At 53.9% G+C, this 25,756-nt stretch overlaps 1 protein-coding gene across 10 annotated transcripts in view; it reads left to right on the top strand.

The window, feature by feature from the left end:
* Positions 1 to 5,861: 5,861 nt before the first annotated feature.
* The window catches only part of TACC1 (transforming acidic coiled-coil containing protein 1), a 36,313-nt gene continuing 16,418 nt past the window's right edge, over positions 5,862 to 25,756 (top strand). For 2 of the 10 annotated variants that reach the window (XM_071454777.1, XM_071454779.1), the window contains exons 1-3: positions 12,627 to 12,985; positions 13,743 to 13,855; positions 22,808 to 23,732. In XM_071454777.1, coding sequence (XP_071310878.1) covers positions 12,813 to 12,985; positions 13,743 to 13,855; positions 22,808 to 23,732 — 1,211 coding nt within the window. In that variant the 5' untranslated portion in view covers positions 12,627 to 12,812. Of the gene's footprint in view, positions 5,983 to 12,626; positions 12,986 to 13,742; positions 13,856 to 22,807; positions 23,733 to 25,756 lie in introns of those variants that run through there. The other 8 variants (XM_071454780.1, XM_071454782.1, XR_011683817.1 and 5 more) reach the window with 6 other exon arrangements.

Here is a 25,756-nt window from a genome sequence, read left to right as displayed (position 1 = left end):
ACAGGGGTCCCAGGACGAGGGAGGAGATGAGAATCTTGGCTCTGTGTGTCAGAAGGCTGATTTATTATTTTATGATCTATATATCATATTAAAAGAATATTATATATTAAAACTACACTAATATATAATGATATATTAATTATATGTATTAAATGAATATGAAAACAATACTAACTATAAAAGAATAGAGAAAGGATTTAATCAGGAGGTTAACAAGGAAAGGAAAGAATGGAATCATAATAAAATCTTGTCACTGAGCAGCTCACGCTGCCTGCCCTCCCCTGGGACCCTCAGGAACAGGAGATGCCAGCACGGGAGAGCTCCAAGGCAAAGCAAGGGGAGAAGGGGAGTGTGGTGCTGTTCACAGGGGTCCCAGGACAAGGGAAGAGATGAGAATCTTGGCTCTATGTGTCAGAAGGCTGATTTATTATTTTGTGATATATATATTATATTATTTTATGATACATATATTATATTAAAAGTAAATGATATATTAAAACTATACTAAAAGAATAGAAAAGGGATTCCATCAGAAGGTTAGTAAGGAAAGGAAAGAATGGAATGATAATAAAATCTTGTGACTGACCAGACAGTCCAAACCAGCTGGGCTGTGATTGGCCATTAATTAGAAACAACCACATGAGCCCAATCCCAGATGCACCTGTTGCATTCCACAGCAGCAGATAACCATTGTTTGCATTTTGTTCCTGAGGCCTCTCAGCTTCTCAGGAGGAAAAAATCTTGGCAAAAGGGATTTTTCAGAAAATATCCTGGTGACAGGGGGAGAGGGCTCAGGCACAGCTCTCCAGCCCCCAGGTGCTGTGCTGCTGCTCTGCCAGGCACAGCTCAGGTGCCCAGGCACCCCCAGGTACACCCAGGTGCCCCTCAGAGCCTGGTGCTGCCAGCTCTGGGCAGGTTTGGAGCTGGTGGCACTCACATGGAAGGCTCCGAGGTGGCATTTAAACACCATCCATGTGACACACCAGGCTCTCAGTCCCAGACCCTGGAAACCTCTGCACACCTCTGCCCCGGGCAGCAGAAGGGCTTGCCTGCCTCTTTCCCAGGCACATGGAAATTTCCATGGAATTAGCACGAGGATAATCATTACCAGCTGCCCCTGGCCAGCCCCAGTGCTCCTCGTGGTGCAGGAGCCCCACCTGAGCCGAGTTCTGCTGCCAAAGGGTGGGACCCCACAGCTGGGGCACATCTGGCTGCTCGGTGTGACTGGCACCAGCCCTGTGGGCAGCTCTGGGCAGGGGGCTGAGGCTGTTTAGGGTCCTGTGACACTTGGGCCAGGTGGGAAGCAAAGCCTCTCCTGCTCTGCTCACCCCCAGCTGGGGCTGGGGGCTGCTCTGGGGCTCCTGGGGGCTCTGAGCTGCCCTAAAGCCGAGGCTGTGGCTCACAGGTGGTGCCACTGATCCTCCCTGCTGTCCCGAGGGGCTGGGAAAAGCTTCAGCAGGATTTTTCCTGCTAGTTTGTCAGGTTGGGGGAACTCTGGGGAGCGTGGGGAAGAACAGCACCGTGCGCCCTCAGGGATTTTGGATTTGGAAACTGGTTTCCTCTGCTGGTTTGCTACATAAATGTCGCTTAATTTCGGTGCCTTTCCCCTCCTCAGTTTCCCTCCAGGGTCTGCCTGGAACGGCAGCAGTTTCCCAGCAATCCCAGGGTGTTTATTCCTCTCAGGGTGGGACCCTGCCAAGGAGGGTGGGGACTGAGGCCGAAATTGCCGAGCCTGGAGCCGCAGTGTCACATGTCCCCACTGCCTGTCCCCGGCTTGTTTGGCATCCGTGAGCATTTTTAAATTCTGGTTTTTAATGTGTGTGTGCTGGAGCCTTGGCTCCTGGTCAGATTCACCCCTCCAGTTTAGATCCCTGCTCCCACAGGCTGCACTTTTACAGGAAAAGCTGAATTCCTGCCGCCGAGGGGAGCGGTCCTCAGCTCAGCAAAGCCTCCTGGAAGCATTTCTTCATTTCTGGGATTCGTTTCTGGACGCAGCATCCCAGCCTGGAGTGCAGGCAGGTCCTGGCAGCTCTGTCCAACAGATGCAGATGTGTGTGTGTGTCCCAGCCTGGCCCAGCTGGGCAGGGCAGCATTTCCAAATGCAGCGTTCAGAAAGGGCTGGAGGAAATTCCTCTGAAACCAAAGGCACAGGAATGGAAGGGCCAAGCCCTGGGAATTGTGCCCGTGCCAGAGCCTGGCCCCACAGGAGGATGCTGTGCAGGGACTGAACGTCCACTCCCAGATGTGAGAGACAACTGCTCACTTTGAAAATTTAAAGAGGTTTTGTTCTTTACGCAAGAAACCTCAGAAATTTGCATTTTCCTCTGCCCTTTGTACCACGGCAGAGGTTTCTTAAGTAAAAAAGTTAAAATTCAACACATAATTCTACAAGCTAAAATTTAAATGCTTAATTCACATTGCTAACTCAAGTGAATGCCAAAAATCTCTATTTCAGTGGCACCAGTGGTGCAGGTGCCTGTGAGGGTGTTCACAGGGGTTTGAGGATGAGGGAAGAGACGAGGATCTGACTCCATGTTTCACAAGGCTGATTTATTATTTTATCATATATATTACATTAAAACTATACTAAAAGTATAGAAGAAAAGGTTTCATCAGAAGGCTGGCTAAGAGTAGAATAGCAAAGAATGATAACAAAGGTTTGTGGCTCAGCTCTCTGTCTGAGCCAGCTGGGCTGTGATTGGCCATTAATTAGAAACATCCACATGAGCCCAATCCCAGATGCACCTGTTGCATTCCACAGCAGCAGATAACCATTGCTTACATTTTGTTCCTGAGGCCTCTCAGCTTCTCAGGAGGGAAAAATGCTAAGGAAAGGATTTTCCATAAAAGATGTCTGTGACACTTTGCACCACGGCAGAGGTTTCTTAAGTAAAAAGGTTAAAATTCAACACATAATTCTACAAGCTAAAATTTAAATGCTTAATTCACATTGCTAACTCAAGTGAAGGCCAAAAATCTCTATTTCAGTGGCACCAGTGGTGCAGGTGCCTGTGACAGTGTTCAGAGGGGTCTGAGGATGAGGGAGGAGACGAGGATCTGACTCCATGTTTCAGAAGGCTGATTTATTATTTTATGATATATATTCCATTAAAACTATACTAAAAGAATAGAAGAAAGGATTTCATCAGAAGGCTGGCTAAGAATAGAATAGGAAAGAATGATAAAGGTTTGTGGCTCAGCTCTCTGTCCGAGCCAGCTGGGCTGTGATTGGCCATTAATTAGAAACATCCACATGAGCCCAATCCCAGATGCACCTGTTGCATTCCACAGCAGCAGATAACCATTGGTTACATGTTGTTCCTGAGGCCTCTCAGCTTCTCAGGAGGGAAAATCCTAAGGAAAGGATTTTCCATAAAAGATGTCTGTGACACTTTGCACCACGGTAGAGGTTTCTTAAGTAAAAAGGTTAAAATTCAACACATAATTCTACAAGCTAAAATTTAAATGCTTAATTCACATTGCTAACTCAAGTGAATGCCAAAAATCTCTATTTCAGTGGCACCAGTTGTGCAGGTGCCTGTGACAGTGTTCAGAGGGGTCTGAGGATGAGGGAGGAGACGAGGATCTGACTCCATGTTTCAGAAGGCTTCATTTATTATTTTATGATATATATTCCATTAAAACTATACTAAAAGAATAGAAGAAAGGATTTCATCAGAAGGCTGGCTAAGAATAGAAAAAGAAAGAATGATAACAAAGGTTTGTGGCTCAGACTCTCTGTCTGAGCCAGCTGGGCTGTGATTGGCCATTAATTAGAAACATCCAACATGAGGCCAATCCCAGATGCACCTGTTGCATTCCACAGCAGCAGATAATCATTGCTTACATTTTGTTCCTGAGGCCTCTCAGCTTCTCAGGAGGGAAAAATCCCAAGGAAAGGATTTTCCATACAAGATGTCTGCGCCAGGTGCCACCAATGGCCCAGGCAGGTGCCGGCCGTGCCCAGGCTGTTCCTGCAGCCCTGCCAGGGATTTTCTGCCCTCCTGCAGCAGGCAGGGCCCCAGGCCAGGTCCCGCATGGCTGTCACCTGACTCAGCCCTGGTGGCCAACCTGGTGACCGACAGAAGCCTCCGAGCTCTCCCCGGCAGCTCCGGGAACTCTGGCTCCGACCGGGGGCATCTCAGGGCTCTGGGGGGGCCGGGATGTTTGGGGGCCCCCCTGATCACAGAGGGGTCCCCAAGGGTGGGCATGGCTGAGGGCACGCTGGGCACCATCATAGGCAGGAGAGCAGCTGAGCCTGGCAGGGCATTTCGTCATCCAAGGAAAGTTTGGTTGGATTTTTTTTTGTTTTTTGTGGTGTTTTTTTTGGTGTTTTTATTTTTTTTTTTTTATTTTTGGGGGGTTTTTTTGTTTGGTTTTGGGTTTTTTTTGTTTGTTTGTTTTTTTATTTTTGGGGTGTTTTTTTGGGTTTTTTTTTTGTTTTTTTTTTGGTTTTTTTTTTTTTTTTTTTATTTGTTTGGGGTTTTTTTGTTTTTTTTTTTTTTTGTTTTTCTTTTTAGAAAGGTGAGAGCTTTCAAGGGCATGGACACTCTTCTTGCCAAGAAACGCCGCAGCTCCAGCCAGAACACCTTGACTGACAGGGGAGAAAAAAAGAGATTAATATTCCAGTTTTCAGTTTCTCAACAGCAAAAAGGCTCGAATGCTGTCAGAAATGGATTCATTCTCAGACACTTTAATTAAAAGTACTCCAACCAGGAGGTTTCCTTAGCAGGGTCACCTCTGAGCTTTTAAAATGTGACCTTAAATCTTCCTCCCATGGAGGGCTCTGGCCATCAGGACTGGCTGTTTGGCTTCCCCGGCAAGGGGATTTGGGAGATTTCAGGGGAGAAATGACACCAGCACTTTGTCAGGGCTTCCGGACAGAGATCAGGTGCCCCGGCCAAGGGGCTCAGCTATGGGAACGGGAATAACATTCCTTTAGTAGTATGGATAATAAACAAACAAACAACAGCAACTCCCCGCCCGTGCGAGCGGCACCCAGCGCCCCCCAGCCCCGGCCGAGCCCCCACCCTCCCTCTTTTCTCACTCTCTCCCTCCCTCTCTCACTCTCTTCGTGTTTCTCTCCCTCCTCTCTCCTTCTCTCTCTCCCTTTCTCCCCCTCTCTCCATCCCTCCCTCCTCTCTCCCTCTCTCCCTGTCTCCCTCCCTCTGTCCCTCACTCTCTCCTTGCCTCCCTCCCTTTCTCCCCCGTCTCTCCCTCTCTCCCTCTTCTCTCTCTCCCTCCCTCCTCTCTCTCTCCATCTCTCCCTCCTCTTTCCCTCCCTCCCTCCCTCTCCCTCCTCTTTCCCTCCCTCCCTCCCTCTCCCTCACTCTCTCCCTCTCCCTCTCCTTGCCTCCCTCTCTCCCTCTTCTCTCCCTCCCTCCTTCCTCTCTCTCTCTCTCCCTCTCCATCTCTCCCTCCTCTTTCCCTCCCTCCCTCTCTTCTCTCTCCTTCTTCTTTCCCTCTCTTCTCCCTCCCTCCCTCTCTCCCTCTCTTCCTCTCTCCCTCTCTTCCTCTCTTCTCTCTCCTCCCTCCCTCCTCTCTCCCTCCCTCCTCTCTCCCTCTCTCCCTCCTCTTTCCCTCTTTCCGTCTCTCCCTCCTTCCCTCCCTCCTCTCTCCCTCTCTCTCTCCCTCCTCTTTCCGTCTCTCCCTCCCTCTCTTCTCTCTCCCTCCTCTCTCCCGCCCTCCCTCCCTCTCTCTCTCCCTCCTCTTTCCATCTCTCCTTCCCTCTCTTCTCTCTCCCTCCTCTCTCCGTCCCTCCCTTTCTCCATCTCTCCCTCCCTTTCTCCATCTCTCCCTCCTCTCTCCCTCCCTCCTCTCTCCCTCCCTCCTCTCTCCCTCTCTCCCTCTCTCCCTCCCTCTCTCTCTCCCGGGGGAGGGACGCTCCGGGACCGGCGGAGAGGCGGCAGCGATCCGGGCCATGGGGGCAGCCCAGAGCCGGGACCCCCGAGCCCCCCGGGACCCTCGGGAGCCCCGGGAGCGGTGAGTGCTGGGGAAGGGGCGCCTCGCGGTCCGGGCGGGTCCCGTTCCCCCCTCCCCGACCGGGCCGTGCTCGCTGCGGTGGAGGCGGCGAGCGGACGGTGATGTTTAATTAGCGGGGAGAAAGTTCCTTCCCCTCTGCCCCTGTCCTCCCCCAGCCCTGGGGTCAGCTCAGCCCAGGGGGAGGCTGGGCCGCCTCGGGACCCCCGGGTGGGAGCTGGGGGGGGTCTGCAGGCTGGGGAGGGCTGGGGCTGCTCCCCACCCGCTGCTCGGCGCTGGGAGCTGAAGGGGAGACACTGGGATCAAAAGGAAAAGTGGAAACATCTCATCTGTGAATCAACCAAAACATTGCTGAGAACAGGCGTGTTTTCTTTAAGGGGGACCCTGCGAGGCTGTGTGTTTGCAAACAGTGGGCTCAGACAAGGAAAACAAGCGTGTTCTGCCCTTGTAAATGCTCGCTCCTGCCTTTATTTCCTGCAGTCCCCTCCTACCTGGACATTAGAGGTGTTTTCAGGTGGAAAAGCCATCACAGTGTTCCCTGCGTGGCTGGAGCTGCTCCTTTCTGCCTCGTTGGACTCAGCTGCTTCTCCTTCCCACCTGTTTGCTCCACCTTGAGCAAACTTTGTTTTGTTCCTCCCACCCTTTGCCATCTTCCTGGTCCCCTCCCCATGTCCTGGTTGTTGTCCTCACTCTTTGCTGTCCCCATTCCTGCTGGTAGCCCAGGTTATGGGTTAGGGTGCTGCCTGCATTTCCCCAAATGAGTGATTCTGGAGTAAACTCCGGGATCTAAGGGCCTGACAAACACCTGATAAAAGCATTCCTGCCACATAGCACAGATATTTTTAGCAAAGGGAGCAAAGGAGCTGAAGGGGGAGTCAATAAGCTGCATGATGAAGGCAGCTGCTTGTGTTCATCCAGCATCAGTGTGGAAATGGGGCTGGAGCCTGCTCCTTTTGAAATGAGCTCGCACCCACACGAGTGCATCAGCGAGATTAAGCTGTGCTTGGCATTTTTAAAATGCAGGGATAGCAGAGCATTCATTATCCCATCGGTCCTTTTCAGTGCAGCCACAAATGTCTGTATTTATCCATTTGCTGGCAGTCTGCTGGGAAAAGGCAGCTGGAGCCCGGGGCTGGCTGCTGCTGTCCAGGCTCGTGTGTGACAGTTGTGTCCTTTATTTCTATTTCTGTGGCGCTGCTTTGATGGAATGTGCAGCGATGGGAACTGTCACATCCCAGGCCGGGGAGGGTCCTGGGGGAGCTGAGCTGCTCGGCAGCGCTGTCCCACGCTGGGCACGGCTTTGGAGCTTGGGGGTGCTGCCACAGGGGGGACAGCGCTCCTGCAGTGCCCCCTGGGCTCCTGCAGTGCCACCCGGGCTCCTTCTGTGCCACCCGGGCTCCCTCAGTGCCATCCTGCTCCTCCTGTGTCATCCAGGCTCCTGCAGTGCCACCCTGGGCTCCTGCAGTGCCACCCGGGCTCCCTCAGTGCCATCCTGCTCCTCCTGTGTCACCCCAGCTCCTTCTGTGCCACCCGGGCTCCTTCTGTGCCACCCGGGCCCCTTCTGTGCCACCCGGGCTCCCTCAGTGCTATCCGGCTCCTCTGTGCCACCCCGGGTCACTCTGTGCCATCCGAGCTCTTGCTGTGCCACCCTGGCTCTATCTGTGTCACCCGGGCTCCTTCTGTGCCACTTGGGCTCCTGCGGTGTCACCCTGGCTCCCTCAGTGCCATCCTGCTCCTCCTGTGCCACCCCGGCCCCCTCTGTGCCACCCCGTCTCTCTCTGTGCCACCCCGGCTCTCTCTGTGCCATCCAGGCTCCCTCAGTGCCATCCTGCTCCTCCTGTGCCACCCTGGCTCCCTCAGTGCCATCCTGCTCCTCCTGTGCCACCCTGGCTCCTGCTGTGCCACCCCAGCTCCCACTGTGCCATCCGGCTCCTCTGTGCCACCCTGGCTCTCTCTCTGTCACCCTGGCTCTCTCTGTGCCACCCGGGCTCTTGCTGTGCCACCCCGGGTTCCTTCTGTGCCACCCTGGCTCTCTCTGTGCCACCCGGGCTCTTGTTGTGCCACTCAGGCAGACGGCAGAGGCTGAGATGGTTTTGTCTGCCTTCAATTCCAGTTCCAATACCAGGACATCGGGTGTCTGTCGTTCTCCTCACTCCGGGCTGTGCCCAGGGGTGTCCAGGCTGGGGTTGTGCCAAGGGCAGGAGAAGCAGAAGGAGCCCCGAGCTCCGGGGCACTGCCAGCCCCGCGCTCCGGGCCCGGAGAGCTCGGCAGGCTCGGAAACCCATCCTGGGGAGCCCTCTAGTGAGAGCAGAGCCCGCCTGAGCCCCGGGACTGCCGCTGTGCCCGGGACAAGATCCGGGGGGCTGGCACACCTGGGGCTGCGCCGGGATGCTCCGGGATGCTCCTGCACCTGGGGAACTCCTGGGATGCTCTCACACCTGGGGAACACCCAGAAAGCTCCGGGATGCTGCTGCACCTGGGGAACGCCTGGGATGCTCCAGGATGCTCTGGGATGCTCCCTCACCTGGGGAACTCCCGGGATACTCCAGGTGCTGCTGCATGCAGGAAATGCTGATCCCTGCTCAATAGAATAGGTCGGAATATAGGTCGCTGTGTTTTTGGGGTCAGGAACTGTGCCTGCCGTGTTTTTGGGGTCAGGAATTGTGCACGCTGTGTATTTGGGGTCAGGAATTGTGCACGCTGTGTTTTGGGGTCAGGAATTATACACACCGTGTTTTTGGGGTCAGGAATTGTACACGCCATGTTTTTGGGGTCAGGAATTGTGCACGCCGTGTTTTTGCGGTCAGGAATTGTGCACGCCGTGTTTTTGGGGTCAGGAATTGTGCATGCTGTGTTTTTGGGGTCAGGAATTGTGCCTGCTGTGTTTTTGGGGTCAGGAACTGTGCATGCCGTGTTTTGGGGTCAGGAATTATACACACCGTGTTTTTGGGGTCAGGAATTGTACACGCTGTGTTTTTGGGGTCAGGAATTATACACACCGTGTTTTTGGGGTCAGGAATTGTGCACGCCATGTTTTTGGGGTCAGGAACTGTGCATGCCGTGTTTTTGGGGTCAGGAATTATACACACCGTGTTTTTGGGGTCAGGAATTGTGCACGCCATGTTTTTCGGGTCAGGAACTGTACACGCTGTGTTTTTGGGGTCAGGAATTGTTCACACTGTGTTTTGGGGTCAGGAATTGTGCACGCCATGTTTTTGGGATCAGGAATTGTGCACACTGTGTTTTTGGGATCAGGAATTGTGCACGCCGTGTTTTTGGGATCAGGAATTTTACACGCCGTGTTTTTGGGGTCAGGAACTGTGCCTGCCGTGTTTTTGGGGTCAGGCAGAGGCTCTGCTGCCAGACTGCCAGCAGGAAGTTCATCCCCAGTGTGAAGGGAAGGTCCTTGTGGATCAGAGCCGTTATCCCTGGATGCAGCTGGCTTCCTGCAAGGATAAACGTGAAAAACTAAGCAAGGTTTTGCTTCTTTTTGCAGCTTCTGTGATGACAGGGCTCTTGTAGCTCCAAAATACTTGGGGCTCCTCCTGTCCTCTGTGCAGCAGAGGCCGCTGGAGTCCCCCTCCTGGAAAGCGTGGGCAGTGTGAGAATTGTGGGTGGAGTTTTAGGCAGTTCAGAGCCTTCTGTGAGCTGCACATCCCTGTCCCTGAGCCTCATTGTAAATCAAAGGCGACTCTGACATTGGTGAGGGAGAGGGAATGATGCATCTGACTCTGTGGATATCAGGAGGTTAATGAATTACTTTATTATACTACACTCTGTACATTGTATTTAAACTGAATTTGCCATGCACTCACTCTTGCTCACAGCTGCTCACACTGCACAGAATCTTGTGACTGCCACCTGACAGTCTTGACACACACACCCACACCATGACTTTGGGTAAACAATCTCCATATTGCATTCCACTTTTGCACAAACACAGGCACGGCAAATTATAAAAATTGTGTTCTCTTTCTCTGGAGTGCAAAAAACGTAAATCCCAGAAATACTCTTAAGAAGAACGAGGAGAAATGTGGGGCTACATGGCCCTGCGTGTGTGCAGGGCTGGGCACAGTGACAGCAGTGCCAAGGACAGCCTGTCCAGCTGCTGCCTGTGTGGGCTGCCCCTCTCTGCCAGCCTGGGAACTGCTGCCAGGTGTTTTTAAACAGCTCAGCATCCTCCCTGCTCTGCAGAGCTGTGTTTGCTGACCGTGCCAAGCAGCGTTTGGCAGGCACAGCCTCCGGTGTGACCGACAAAGTCAGGTTATCTCCCTGGTGGTGATTTGCAGCCAGTGCTGCTGCCAGGCTGGGTCAGGTGCCAAGCTGGAAAATGCCACTCGAGGCATTTTCTTAATTGCTCCTCAGGAAGAGCAGGTGGAAGCAGGCTCTGCCCCTGCACTGCTCTGGTGTCTTCCTGCCCCAGGGCTCTGCAGGGTTCAGTCCTGCTGATCCTGTTCCTGCCGGCTCCTTCCCGGGGTGCTGGGTGGGATTGGGGTTCCTGGCTGGATGCAGTGTGTGTGCACTGCCTGCACAAGGACAGGTCCTGATGCTTTCCTGCCCTCGTGTGCCCCAGTTCCCTCCTCCAGCAGGTCACACGCAGCTCCTTCCCTCTGCAGCAGAGGTGGCTCATCCCTGCTGCTGCTCCTGCTGCTCTCAGCTTTCTCATCCCCTCTGAGCTCCCTGCAGAGCTCCTCAGCTGCTCCTTGGGCTCAGGGAGGTGGGAAGGGGAAGCAGAGGCAGGAGGAGGATGAGGTCAGGCTGCAGCATGTTGCTGCAGCATTGCTCACGCTGAGGAGCTGATGTAAAATTCAGCTGCAGAAATCAGCTCTGCTGCTTCAGAGCGGGGAAGTGGGCTGTGCTCTGCTCACGGCAGCCATGGGCAACAGGATGTGGAGCTTCTGCTTTTGCTTCAGAGTCACGGTTTTGCTTCAGAATCATGGTTTTGCTTCAGAATCATAGTTTTGCTTCAGAGTCACGGTTTTTGGCTAAGCTTCAGTAAGAGTCACGTCGTCCCCTCTCGCTCTGTGCCCTCCACAGCAGCAGGGCAGTGTACAGGGTCCCTTGTCCCCCTGGGGATGTGGGGACCGATGTGGTGCAGGGGCCACCCAAGGTGTTCCCACGTGCCTCTCCTGCCACTGACCTGTGGTGGGAACTGGCAGCGCCTCAGCTTTGGTTCACCCAGAGGAGTCTTTGGGGAAGCTTAGAAGTGTTGTGGAAAGGGGTGAGAGATTTTCTTTTTGAGAGGATGGAGAGTGAAAGCACGCAGGAATGACACATATACCTAATAAGGACACCAAGAGAGGGAAGCCTGGAGAAAGGATCCCTGCAGGGAGGTTATTTGAGATGCTCAACGGTGACTGCTGAGCCCTTTGAAGCTTCAGACAGAGGCAGCCAGACCAGATGGACAGGTCTGCTCTGGCCCAGGGGCCTCTCTGTCCGTGCACAGGCATTCCCAACCCCCAGAGCTGCCTGGTGACTCACAGGGAAGCCGTGGGCTCATGGGAGCTCTTGGTGTGGTCAGCAGGGCCAGCAGCGTTCCCTGCAGTGGGCCAGGCTGCTTTCACAGCAGGACACTTGTCTGTCTGTCCTGAGGCCATCCCTGGGACTGGGCTAAACCAGTCAGGGCTCCAGGGAGCTGCCAAATGTCACTGCCCGTGTCAGATCTGCTGCAGAGCCCTGGACATTCCTCCCGGTGCTGCGGCACGGTGTCAGAAATGTTATCCTCCTCTCTCTAGCAAGTGTGTGGGAGGTGATGAATTTGGGAGTGGGAGCCTTGTTAGGGGAAAAGGGAAAAGTTCTCGAGGGAGGCCAGCAAGGTTGATTTCTGTGGGAACTGCTGGCTGTTATTTTTAAACAACAATAGCTTAATAAATAAATAAACTTGCTGCCACGGAAGGATATAGCATCAGCCAGGGCTGTTGGGGCCGGTATTTCCTTGGAAAGTGGAAGGGACAGGTGTTTCCCTCCCCTCTGCCCCTGCCCGCTGTGTTTGGCTCCTCAGCTTTGGGGGACCCCCCTTTCCTTGGGGGAATGAGGATTCCTTGGGGAATGAGGATTCCTGGGGGGAATGAGGATTCCTTGGGGGAATGAGGATTCCTGGGCGCTGCCCACCCCCCACGGCACTTCCCCACCCCTGTGGGGTCTTCTCGGGCACGTCCAGAGTGGAAAGAATCTCTTTTAGCACAGGTGCAACCAAATCGATGCGGGATAAACTGCCGGGGATTGGGTTTCACCGTTCCCTGCCCTCTCACAGAGGGGCTCCCTGTGGCGGGGAGGGGAGGGAAGGCAGCGCAGGCGAGGGGTGACAGCGACGTGCCCCGACCCCACATTTGGGCAGAAATTGGCCGATTTGGGAGCTCGCATAGGAAGGAGAAACTGCGGGAGGGTGGAGAGGGGGGCAAACCGGGGAGCCCCGCGTCCATCCCTGGGTCCATCCCCGCTGCGGGGGCTGCGGGAGGCGCTGGGGGGGTTCGGGGTCAGCCCCTCCCCGGGGCGGGGGAGCCCCGCGTCCATTCTCGGGTCCATCCCCGCGTCCATCCCCGTGTCCGTCCCCGCTGCGGGGGCTGCGGGAGGCGTTGCGGGGGTTCGGGGTCAGCCCCTCCCCGGGGCGGGGGAGCCCCGCGTCCATCCCCGCGTCCATCCCCGTGTCCGTTCCCGCTGCGGGGGCTCCGGGAGGCGCTGGGGGGTTCGGCTCGGCCCCTCCCCGGGGCGGGCGCTCCCCGCCGGCGGTAGCGCGGTGCGGGGGCGGGCGGCCCGAGCGGAGCGGGGCGCGATGGGGGCGGCGCGGCCGCAGTGAGCCCGGCGGGGAGCGGAGCGGGCGCGGAGCGGGGCCGATGGCGTTCAGCGCCTGGCAGATCCTCTCGCCGGTGCAGTGGGCCCGCTGGACATGGTCGGCGGTGCGGGGCGGGGGCAGCCCCGAGGAGGGTGACGGTGCTGGCGAGGAGGATGATGATGATGATGAGGAGGAGCAGGACCCGCCGGCGGGGGGCTCGGCCCTTGGCTTCAGGCAAGTCACCCATGGCCCTTTCCCTTCCCTGCGCGTCCTCCCCGGCCCTGTCCCCATCCTCTCCCCGCTCGCTGCTTGGCTGCCGGGGATCCCGCACCGCACCGGGGGTTGGGGGACCGGCAGCCGCTCCCCGGAGGATGCCGGGGGTTGGGGGGCCGGGAGCCGCTCCCCGGAGGATGCCGGGGGTTGGGGGGCCCGGAGCCGCTCCCCGGAGGATGCCGGGGGTTGGGGGGCCCGGAGCCGCTCCCCGGAGGATGCCGGAGGTTGGGGGGCCGGGAGCCGCTCCCCGGAGGATGCCGGAGGTTGGGGGCCCCGGAGCATGCCGGGGGTTTGGGGGCCCGGAGCCGCTCCCCGGAGGATGCCGGGGGTTGGGGGCCCGGAGCCGCTCCCCGGAGGATGCCGGGGGTTGGGGGCCCGGAGCCGCTCCCCGGAGGATGCCGGGGGTTGGGGGCCCCGGAGCCGCTCCCCGGAGGATGCCGGAGCAGCCGGGCTCGCTGCGTGTCCTTGGAGGCCCGTGCTGTGTGCTCAGAACTGGCTGGAAGCCCCCGGCAGGGCTGGGGTGCGCAGGGCGCTGCTGCCGCTGATGTTTCACCTGCTCTCCCTGTTCCCTTTGCCAGCATGTCCCGCTGGACGGGAGCGAGGGGATGCCCGCGGCCAGCCTGGGGCCTGGCTGGACGTGTGGGCGCCCTGGAGGATTTCAGAGGTAGCCTTGAAAGCAGTAATTCCTCACTCTTTTCCCTCCCTCCCCCTTCGGCAGCTCGGACTCCACTGATAATTTTGAGACCCCCGAAGCAGAAACGCCGGCCTGCTCGCCAGTCAAGGAGTTCTGTGAGCCCCCGGGATCGCCAGAGCCTGAGGCCGGGAGCCAAGGTAAAGAATCAGCTCTAAAGAGTGCTACCTCCTGCTCTTGGTGCTCTGCTGTGGTGGCAGAAAGGCAGGGTGGGGTCAAGGAGTAAAATTCCCTGACTTTGAGTAATGCCTGGCACACTTTTGGTGGTTGATGGCCTGGACAGTTCAAATGCCAGGGCTGGGCTGGGCGCCCCACAAAGAGCTGTGCTGGGCTGACTGGGAGGAGTCCCGGGGTGCTGTTGAATTATTTTATCGGTGAAATAATGTTCCTCTGACACTTCCTCTGCAGCCTGGGGGCTGCCCTGGCTGCTGCTGGCTGGTGGGACCTTGCTCGTGTGTCCCTCACCCCTGGCTCCGGCACAGCAGTGACAAAATGCCAGGTCTGTGTCCCCCAGGCTGGTCAGTGGAAGGGATTTCATGGCACAGGCCATTTTTCCTTGCAGTTGGGTGCCAGCTGTCCTCACTGTTAAAGATGCAAGAGCTCAATGCTGCTAAACCCCATTTTTTGAGAAATTGCAGGGGATCTGCTCTAACTGCGTGGGGTTTCCCTTGCTGGTGGGTCCTGAGCTGTTTTGCAGGTTTATCCCTATGTCCCACACCTCTTCTGCTCCCCTGAGTGTGGCTCCCCATTAGCCCATGGCCTTGTGAGGCCCCACTGTCTCCATTCCCTCCTCTTCAGGGCTTTGTGCTGGGCTGATCTTGGTGTTTTCCTCTGTTTTTGTGCTGCTGGGAGGAGGCTTTGAAGCTGCAGCAGCCCACAGGAGGTTATCAGGGCAGGGCAGGGCAGGGAGGAGAGCTCCCCTCGCATGTGCTCTCAGCAGGGCAGGGTGGCTGGGCAGTGCCAGGCTCCTTGTGAGCCCTGGGGTGCCCTGCAGGAGCCTCTCCAAGGCACAGGGGAATTTGTGGTGGCTCAGGCAGTCCTGGACAGGCCATGCTGAGCATTCCCTGCCCTCTCAGTGCTGCAGACCCTGGTGTGTGATGTGCAACGTTGTGCTTTCCTTCAATGCTGGCAGCAGCAGCAGCAGCTGGGAACTTTGTGTGGGGCTGATTTCAGAGCACATGGGCTTGGTCCAGAGCATGGGTCCTTCTGTGCAGGAGCCCAGGCACAGGATGCTGTGGCTCTTCATTCTCCTGTGGTGTTGTTCTGCTTTGGGTGCTCATCCATCCCTGTGCAAAACTCCAGTTTGTCTGCTGTGGTGTAGGGAGTGCTCTGTTCGTGCTTCCAGTAATCACAGCTCTTGGAATAATCCTTTTAAGAAGGGATGATAGAGGCATCTTTACTTTGGGGATAATGCCTGGGAAAGGGGGGGAGAGATAAAGGCTTTCCTGGCAGGTAGGAAGATCATTTCAGGGTGTCACTGTCCCCCTGAGTGCCTGTGCCCCTTGTCCTGGGATGAGCAGCTCCTGCTCAGCAGTGAGGGAGTATCTGCTCCTGCACACAAAGCTCCCAGTGTTCTGCAGACGGGGGCATGATCTCCAGCAAAAGCTGTTTTTTTCTGTGCTGGCTGGCAGAGAGTGGCATGTTGGGGCCAGCAGAGCCAAACTGTGGTGCCCTTCCCTGCCCCTGTCTCTGGCTGTGCCTGTTCAGGTTCTCTGGAATGGTGGAGAGAAGGGATTCTCTGGCTGTGGGTGGCTTTGCAGTGTGCAGAGGCACCCTGGGCTGTCACACCCCCAGTGCAATCCCTGTGCCAAGGCCTCATCTTTGCATTCTGCTGCTGCACAGCAGCCCTTGGGTCTGGCTGCAGCTCGGTTGCAGCAGTGGCAGGGATGCAATCCCTGAAATGGCTGCGTGGCAGCACCAGGAGCTGCTCCCTGCTGGGCTCTTTGGGGCAGTGCCAGGGCTGCACCTGGGGGCAGGCACTGCACCCCTGGCCTTGAGGGACAGGCACTGTCTGTATTTGCTGTGTATTTGCAGTCTCACCCTGCCTTGGGAATAAATAGAGTGAGGAATGACACAAGCTGTGACTCCAGGGCTGGCTGCTCCATGCACAGCCAGGAGGTGACCTGGCTGTGTTAAACCCTGTCCTTGGGGACAAAAATTCAGCCCTGGAGGGAGCTGCAGTGAGGGTTTGTGCCCACTCAGTTTCTTCTTGTGGTCTCGGCTGGTGGGATTAATTTTACCCCATTCTTGCTGGAGTTAATCTGCAGTCATCTGCCAGCAGATATTTTGCACAAGGAAAAGTAGGTATTGGAGTTATCTGCAGTCATCTGCCAGCAGATATTTTGCACAAGGAAAAGTAGGTATTGGAGTTATCTGCAGTCATCTGCCAGTAAATATTTTGCACAAGGAAAAGTAGGTATTGGAGTTATCTGCAGTCATCTGCCAGTAAATATTTTGCACAAGGAAAAGTAGGTATTGGAGTTATCTGCAGTCATCTCTCAGTAGATATTTTGCACAAGGAAAAGTAGGTACTGGAGTTATCTGCAGTCATCTGCCAGTAGATGTTTTGCACAAGGAAAAGTAGGTACTGGAGTTATCTGCAGTCATCTCTCAGTAGATATTTTGCACAAGGAAAAGTAGGTACTGGAGTTATCTGCAGTCATCTGCCAGTAGATGTTTTGCACAAGGAAATGAGCAGAAGCAGCAGATCTGGAGCCATCAGAGCTGGGAGCTGCCCTGATGCAGGGCACGTGTTTTCCGGTGCGTTAGCAGCATCCTCCCTCTGATGCTAATTCTTAACAGAATGGATTTAAAAATAGATCAACGGCTGTTGAACACCGACAGAAAGCAGTGGTGGGGCTGAGCTGGGCGTGTGGGGCAGATATCCTGTGCTGGGATGGGAAGTGTGTGACTCACAGCTGAGCCCAAAGAGAGCAGAGGGGCTGTTCTGGCACAGGGGTTGCTGCCTGTGGGATGGAAAGGGCTCTGAGCCTTTGCTGCCGAGTTCTCCTGGCTGGTTTGAGGGATGGCGTGTTGGAAAGCTGTTTAAGTCGGTGTTTGTGTTTAATTTCAGCCCGAGGAAGACAAGCAAAGCAATTATAATGCAGAGGCACAACGCGTCTGTTACTGCGGTGCCAGACTGCCCTGCCTGCTTTTCTTTAGAAAGTAAAAAAAAAAAAAAAAAAAAAAAAAAATCTCTGTTTTCACTTTGTAGCATCCCCTGCAGGTACTCAGCTGGGTGTGGAGCAGGTTTGCAGCCTGAGCACAGCCAGGACAGGGCTGTGGGTGAGATCCAGCTTGTCCTGTGCTGTGTTTGGGGCAGAGCCTGGGGTCTGTGTGTGCCAGGCTCTGAACTGTCCAGAACTGACAGGGTGCAGTGCCAGAAGTGGGGCAGGATTGTATTTGGGTTTCCCTTAGACAAAGGAAGGAATGATTATTGTGGTGGTGCTGTTCACAGGGGTCCCAGGATGAGGGAAGAGATGAGAATCTTGATTTCATGTTTCAGAAGGCTGATTTATTATTTTATGATATGTATTATATTAAAAGAAAATGATATATTGAAACTATACTAAAAGAATTGAAGAAAGGATTTAATCAGAAGGCTTGAAAGGAATAGAAAGGAATAATCACAAAATCTTGTGACTGACAGGAGAGTCTGAGCCAGCTGGGCTGTGATTGGCCATTAATTAGAAACAACCACATGAGAACAACCAAAGATGCACCTGTTGCATTCCACAGCAGCAGATAATTATTGTTTTTCTTTTCCTCTGAGGCTTCTCAGCTTCTCAGCAGAAAAATCCTGGCGAAGGGATTTTTCAGAAGATATCATAGCAAAAAATAATGAATTTGACTCTATGTTTTTAGAAGGCTAATTTATTATGATATGATATTATAGAATATTATACTAAACTATACTAAAGAATACAGAAAGGATACAGACAGAAGGTTAAAAAGATAATCATGAAAACTCGTGATTCTTTCCAGAGCCCTAACACAGCTTGGCCCTGATTGGCCAAAACACTCAGACTAGAAATTTAATGAAACAATACTTGTTGGTAAACAATCTCCAAACACATTCTAAAGGAGTAAAACACAGGAGAAGCAAATCAGATAATTATTGCTTTTGGGGTTTTTTTTGTTTTGTTTTGTCTTGGTTTTTTTCTGAGGCTCTTCAGTTTCCCAGGAGAAAAATCCTGAGCAAAGGGATTTTTTTCCAAAAAAATGTGAATCCCACAGGATGGGCCACCTCAGGGTCACCTCTTTGGGACGCTCAGGAAGGGGCAGAGCTGTGTGTGGTCCATGCCTGCCAGCCCTCCTTCTCCTGGGCTGCTCAGCCCAGATTTGGCCCAGAAGGAGGATTTGAGCAGTGACAGGGCTGGGGGACAGCTGCAGGAGTTGGGGACAAGCTGGTTTCCCTGGCAGGAGCCACGAGCCAAGGGAGTACGTGCGGAGCCGGCAGGGCTGCTCACAACGTGACTGCCTGGGGCTGGGGCTGGGGGAGAGCTCAGGAGGAGCAGAGAGAGCTGCAGGGCTGGGAATGGGAATGGGGATGGGAATGGGGATGGGGGAGAGCTCAGGAGGAGCAGGGAGAGCTGCAGGGCTGGGGATGGGGATGGGGCTGGGAATGGGGATGGGAATGGGAGAGAGCATTCAGGAGGAGCAGGGAGAGCTGTAGGTCTGGGAATGGGGATGGGAATGGGAGCAGGAGGAGCAGGGAGAGCTGCAGGAGGAGCAGGGAGAGCTGCAGGGCTGGGGATGGGAATGGGGGAGAGCTCAGGAGGAGCAGAGAGAGCTGCAGGGCTGGGAATGGGGCTGGTGATGGGAATGGGGATGGGGGAGAGCTCAGGAGGAGCAGGGAGAGCTGCAGGGCTGGGGATGGGGATGAGAATGGGGATGGGGGAGAGCTGCAGGAGGAGCAGGGAGAGCTGCAGGAGGAGCAGGGAGAGCTCAGGAGGAGCAGGGAGAGCTGCAGGAGGAGCAGGGGGAGCTCAGGAGGAGCAGGGAGAGCTGCAGGAGGAGCAGGGAGAGCTGCAGGGCTGGGAATGGGGCTGGGGATGAGAATGGGGATGGGGGAGAGCTCAGGAGGAGCAGGGAGAGCTGCAGGAGGAGCAGGGAGAGCTCAGGAGGAGCAGGGAGAGCTCAGGAGGAGCAGGGAGAGCTGCAGGCACCGTGCTGGGCTCGGGGAGGGCTCCCTGGGGAGAGCCAGGGCTGCACTGAGGTTTTTTGCCAGGGCTGGGCAGCTGTGGGAGCCCCCAAGGACGGGGCTTGTGCTTTCTGCATCCTGTGTAATTGTTCCTGCTGCTGTTGGAGGCAGAAGAAATGTAGAGGGGGAGAGGAACTAAGGGAAACCCAGCCCCTCCTGAGCTTGAGGAGGGGCATTTCTGCTGCAAAAGATTTCCAAAACCAGCAGCTGAGCCTGCACCTCCTGCCTCCCAGTATGGCCCAGTTCCTCAGCTCTCAGGCTGGCTGTGGGAGGGGATGAGCCCTCCTGGGTGCAGAAAATGAGGGAAGCACAGAACTGGAGAAGCTGGCTGGGTGCTTCTTCTGCTTTTTGTGGGAAAACCGTTCTGAGCTATGGCCGCACGCTCCTTTCCTCCCCACCCTGGAGTCACCACGGCGTGGAGAGGCAGTTTGTGTGCTGGCTGCTTGGTATTCAAGGAGTAATTACTCATTGCTTGGGTTAGAAACCAGGATGGGCTCACGTCTGTGAGAACAGCAGCTGCCAAACCTTCTGCTGGGAAGGCAAAATGCACTTAAATAGTCCTTTTGCCCTGACTTTGAAGTGTGTTCTTCTATTCAGGGCTGTCTCAGGAAGGCTTCAAACAGCTGAGCAGCACAGCAAGTGTAATAAAGTTTTCTTTGGGGTCTGTTAAGGAGGTTTTCCTGGTTTCTAATGATGGGAAGGCCTGCCAGGCGCTGCCTCAGACTGTTCCCTGGCTGCACTCCAAGTACTCATCCACTGCATTTGTGTTTACTGATGCATTTTCTGGGGCATCAAGGCAATGTCTACTTGGAGGGAGCTTTTTTTTAAATTTTTTTTGCAGTCTGAGGAAGCATTTTTGCAGTCTCAGGGAGCACACAGACCCTCATGATTCATTTTCATGGCTTTTAGCATCCTGGGGATCAATTACGCCAACCACGAGCCATCAACTGAGTCAGGATTGTTGGCTCCATGTTCTGGATCAGTCCTGGGATCAGATATTTGCCTGATTCCCTGTTCCTCTGCCAGCCTGGCTCTGTTACCAGCACACATGAGCTGGTTGCAAATGCCTGGTGATAGGAAAATGTAAGAGCCGAAATGAGGGATGTGGGACTCCAGGTGGCTCTCCAAAATGCAGTTTTTTGTATCCAAAATGCAGTTTTTTGTATCCAAAATGCAGTTTTTTGTGTACAAAATGCAGTTGATTGTATCCAAAATGCAATTTATTCTATTCAAAATGCAGTTTATTGTATTCAAAATGCAGTTTATTGTATTCAAAATGCAGTTTATTCCATCTAAGAGGTTACAGCAGTCCAGGGTGGTGGGTGACAGAGCTGTGCCCACAGCTGTCAGCTCCAGCTGCAGGCAGGCCTGGAGACCCTTTGGTTTTGGTTACAATGCATTTTATACTTTTATTTTGGTTACAATGCATTATTTACTTTAATTTGCTCAGCATCTTCATACAGTAGAACCAATCTATACCTTAACTATTATCTACAGCCTATCATAACTGCTGTAATTTCCATATTCATGTTACTGTTCTCCAGTCACTCACAGTCAGTACATTACAGTTTAAGCCAGAAGTTGTTTTTCAGTTTTCTTGCAGTGGAAAATTCTGACACCTTTTTTCTCCTTGCCACATTTGCTGCCTTGTTTGCCTGTGCTCTCTTTCCACTTGGTAAAAACATCTTCTTGTTTGAGGTGGGTTTATCTTTTGCTCTAAGCTATAAAAACCCTTCTAACTCACACACCCTTTGCTCCTTGGTTATCCAGTCAGACTGGCTCAGCAATTCTTTTCTTCCATATCAAAACTTGCTTCCATCTCTATTCCTTCATCAGACTCTACATTCAAAAATCTTTCTGCCAAGCACACAAATCTGTGAGACTTTCCTGTCAAACTCTCATCCTTCCCAACAGGCAAAAGCTCTCCTGGGTGCTCAGGGGTGCGGGTCTGTGGGAGCAGGTGGTTGCTGCCCCCCTGCCAAACAGGGGGGATGCTGGAGGTGACTCTCACCTCTGTTCCAGGGCAGGGACAGACAGATTCCCCTGGTGCAAGCTCTTCATCACCCAGGCTGCTCTTCCCAGCCAGGTTTTCAAACTGTCACGAACATATTTTATGAAAAATCCTTTTGCTGGGATCTTTTCTCCTGAGAAGCTGAGAGGCCTGAGAAATGAAATATAAACAATGGTTATCTGCTGCTGTGGAATGCAACAGGTGCATCTGGGATTGGCCTCATGTGGTTGTTTTTAATTAATGGCCAATCACAGTCCAGCTGTGTCAGACTCTGGGCAGTCACAAGATTTTATTATCATTCTTTCCTTTCCTTGTCTACCCTTCTGATGAAGTCCTTTCTTCTATTCTTTTAGTATAGTTTTAGTATATAATATATATAATAAAATAATATAGTCTTAAATAATATAATATTTATATTATTTAAATAATATATGTCATATATTATAAATCATATATATATGACATATATTAAAATGTCATATAATATAAATATATATGTAATATAATATATTATATATATGTATATATATGTGTATATATATATATGTATATGACATATAATTATATATGTCATATATAATAAATCAGCCTTCTGAAACATGGAGTCAGATTCTCATCTCTTCCCTTGTCCTGGGACCCCTGCAAACACCACCACATTAAACCAGTTTGGTTCAGGAAGAGCATTGGTCCTGTTTTGCCCTTGGAGGGCCTGGTTGTGTCTCCCCAAAAGGTGCCTGTGAGGGCTGCAGGTACCAAGCGCTCCCTGATGGGTGCTGGGCATCCCAGCATCCTGTCTGGAGGATTTTTCTCCCAGGAATCTGTGCAATTGTGCCTGGTTGAGGTGCAGGAGAAGCACCAGATGTTTTCCTCTTGTGCCTTGGCACAGCTGCACCACAAGCCTGGCTCTGGGTGCTCGGTGGGTGCAGCTTTCAGGGTGCCCCAGTAGATAAAGGATCTTTCCCATCCCTTGATGTCAAAGAAAAGATTAAACAGTAAAAGGATTGAGGGGAAAGGATTGGAGATTAAGTCATGGATCAGGATTTGTCATTAGAGGATGCTGACAGCAGTGTGGAGAGCCTGCCTGGTGTGACTACAGCAGGTGGAGAGGAGCTGGTGTGGGGCAGCTTCCCCTGCCTGCTGCAGGCAGGAGCATCCAGCCCTGCAGCCCCAGATCCCTCCTGCAGCCAGACTCTGCTCCTTCACTGAGTGCACCTTCCCATTCCCCTCCTCCCCGGGCCCTGCTGGCTCACATTTTGTGCTGCTGTCTCGTGCTGTGCCTCCCTGAACTCTTCTCACTGATTTTTAACTCTGCCCAAGCGAGCAGTGACTCCCTTGTGGTGTGGCAGGAGGGAAGCTGAGCTGTGGGTCAGTGAATCCCCCATAAAATCCAACCCTAGAGCAGCTGTGAGGAGGGAACAGAAAGCCCTCTGGAGGGGAGTGCACTGCAGGTTGTCACAGACATCTTTTATGGAAAATCCTTTCCTTAGGATTTTTCCCTCCTGAGAAGCTGAGAGGCTTCAAGAACAAAATGTAACCAATGGTTATCTGCTGCTGTGGAATGCAACAGGTGCATCTGGGATTGGGCTCATGTGGTTGTTTCTAATGAATGGCCAATCACAGCCCAGCTGGCTCGGACAGAGAGTCTGAGCCACAAACCTTTATTATCATTCTTTCCTATTCTATTCTTAGCCAGCCTTCTGATGAAATCCTTTCTTCTATTCTTTTAGTATAGTTTTAATATAATATATATAATAAAATAATAAATCAATCCTTCTTAAACACGGAGTCACATCCTCATCTCTTCCCCAATCCAAGAACCCCTGTGAACAGCCCCTGTCACACAGGTCAGGCTTTAACCATCTCCTTTTCTCTTTCCAGAGCCAGGTGGCCATGGTGACCTGCTGGTAGGGGAAGCCCACTGGGACAGCTCGCCTGGGAAGCTCCCCAAAGATGAGGCTCAGCCAGAGATTGGAGCCCCTACAGCCAGCTTGGATGCTAAAACTGCCCCTGACAGCTCACCCCTGATGCAGCCCCTGGGCTGCCAGGCTGACCCTGGCCACTCTGCTGGGGAGCCTGTGCCCCATGTGGGCACTGCCACCATGCCAGCAGGGGACACTGGCACGGGGCTGCTGGAGCTGAGGGCTGATGATGCCCTGGGCCAGGAGCAGCTCGGGAAAGGGAAAACACCGGGGAGGAAAACAGATGAAGCCACAGAGGAGACCCAGCTTGAGCAGCACGAGAGGAGTGTGAGCCCCTGCCAGCTGCAGAGCTCTGCCCCAGCAGCCCCACAACGCCTCCCCCAGCCCGGGGAGCTGGGGGCAGACCCAGCTCTGGAGGCCCCAGGGCAGCTCCTGAAGCCTGGGGCTGATTCTACAGAGGCTAAGGAGAGCGTGGAGGCCAAGCCAGCTTCACCCAGGAGGGGCAGCAGGATCCCAGCCAGCAAGCTGACACCCAGGAGACACAGAGAGTCCCCCAAGAGAGCAGCTGAGGATGCGGAGAGGGGTCCCACAGAGCCACCCTGGGGCTCCTCCCAGCTGGCTCCCGGCCTCAGCTCTCTCAGTGGCAGCTCTGTACTGCAAAATTCACCAGTTCTCCCCAAGGGCTCTTACCAGTTTGACCCCAGTAACTTTGACTCCATGGATCCATTCAAGCCCACCAAGACTCTTGCCAACAGTGACCCTGACTCCTGCTCCACTGCAGACAACAGCCTCAATGAAATCCTGGAATCTCAGACTCTGGAGCTGCAGGACGAGGCCCTGAAAGGCAGAGACTCCCCCAAGAAGCCCAAGTCACGCCTGATAACGTGAGTGCCAATGCCAGAGCTGGGGCTGCAGCCCCCCTGTGCTCCCCATGGGGCAGGCAGAGCTGCACTGGTGGTGGTGATGGAGGTGGTGATGGTGGTGGTGATGATAATGGAGGATGTGATGGTCATGGTGGTGATGATGGAGGAGGTGATGGAGGTGGTGATGATGGTGGTGATGATGGTGATGATAATGGAGGAGGTGATGGTGATGATGGTGGTGATGATGGTGATGATAATGGAGGATGTGATGGTGGTGGTGGTGGTGGTGATGGAGGAGGTGATGGTGGTGGTGATGATGGAGGTGGTGATGGTGATGATAATGAAGGAGGTGATGGAGGTGGTGGTGATGGTGATGGAGGTGGTGATGGTGATGATAACGGAGGATGTGATGGTGGTGGTGGTGATGGAGGTGGTGATGATGGTGATGATAATGGAGGAGGTAATGGTGATGGAGGTGGTGATGGTGGTGGTGATGATGGTGGTGATGATGGTGGTGGTGATGATGGTGATGATAATGGAGGAGGTGATGATGATGGAGGTGGTGATGATGGTGATGGAGGTGGTGATGGTGATGATAATGGAGGATGTGATGGTGATGATGGTGATGGAGGTGGTGATGGTGATGATAATGGAGGATGTGATGGTGATGATGGTGATGGAGGTGGTGATGACGGTGATGATAATGGAGGAGGTGATGCTGATGATGGTGGTGATGATAATGGAGGAGGTAATGGTGATGGAGGTGGTGATGGTGGTGGTGATGATGGTGGTGCTCCTGCCCTGGTGATGCTCCTGCCCTGGTGGTGCTCCTGCCCTGGTGCCTCCTGAGCCATCCCCAGATCCTGCCATGCCCCTCACGTTCTGCTGGTGGCTCAGTGTTGTCCCCTGTGCCTGTCAGGGCGCTGTGGGAGCAGAGGGACGGGAGTTCTGGAGCAGTGCCAGCGTCCTGAGTCCCAAGGGAAGGCTGGACTGGGACCTGCTTGCAGGGTCACCACTTTGGAAACCCCTTGGGGGTGCAGCTGGTGGCTCAGGGTGTAGATGTGGTGTCAGAGGAACCCGCAGGGGAGGCTGGAGCTGATGTGTTTGCTGGACTTGTGCTGGACCAAACACACCCTGGTGGATGCAGGTGTGGTTGGTCGGACGTAGCTGAGACATTCTGTGAGCTGCCACCAAGTTTCTGTTTTATGTCAGAGAAAGACAACAGGTTGGACAGGCAGTCTCTCACTCTGCTGTCGGATTCTCCAGTGTGAAAATTAGATGGAGGGTTTTAACAGTGAGAGAGAAAACCTCACAGGCAAAAATCAGGCTGTGCTGGATGGTTTTGTCCAGGAAATACTTTACAGAGAGTAGATAAAAAAGAGCTGGTGTTCCAGTGTGTGGCTGTGGGTGAGCAGAGCCTGTGGGGAGGGGAAGCAGCAGGGAATTCTCTGCTCTCTCTGTGTCACCTTGGAGCTGCACAGGCAGCAGGGCACTGCCCTGGCAGTGGGGTTTGTGTTGGCATCTCACCCCACAGCAGGGCATTGGAAGTGGGGTTTGTGTGTGGATCTCATTGCCCTGGCACTGAGGTTTGTGTTGGGATCTCACCCCACAGCAGGGCATTGGAAATGGGGTTTGTGTGTGGATCTCACTGCCCTGGCACTGAGGTTTGTGTGTGGATCTCATTGCCCTGGCACTGAGGTTTGTGTTGGGATCTCATTGCCCTGGCAGTGGGGTTTGTGCCTGGATCTCTCTGCCCTGGCACTGAGGTTTGTGCCTGGATCTCACTGCCCTGGCACTGAGGTTTGTGTGTGGATCTCATTGCCCTGGCACTGAGGTTTGTGTTGGGATCTCATTGCCCTGGCAGTGGGGTTTGTGCCTGGATCTCTCTGCCCTGGCACTGAGGTTTGTGTTGGGATCTCACTGCCCTGGCACTGAGGTTTGTGCGTGGATCTCATTGCCCTGGCACTGAGGTTTGTGTATGGATCTCTCTGCCCTGGCACTGAGGTTTGTGCCTGGATCTCACTGCCCTGGCACTGAGGTTTGTG

The sequence above is a fragment of the Agelaius tricolor genome, unplaced genomic scaffold, assembly GCF_023055355.1.
Source record: "Agelaius tricolor isolate 1412-34295 unplaced genomic scaffold, bAgeTri1.0.p SCAF_41, whole genome shotgun sequence".
NCBI classification, from domain to species: domain Eukaryota; kingdom Metazoa; phylum Chordata; class Aves; order Passeriformes; family Icteridae; genus Agelaius; species Agelaius tricolor.
The sequence above is the reverse complement of the archived record's forward strand: the minus strand, read 5'-3'. Positions and strand labels throughout refer to the sequence as shown.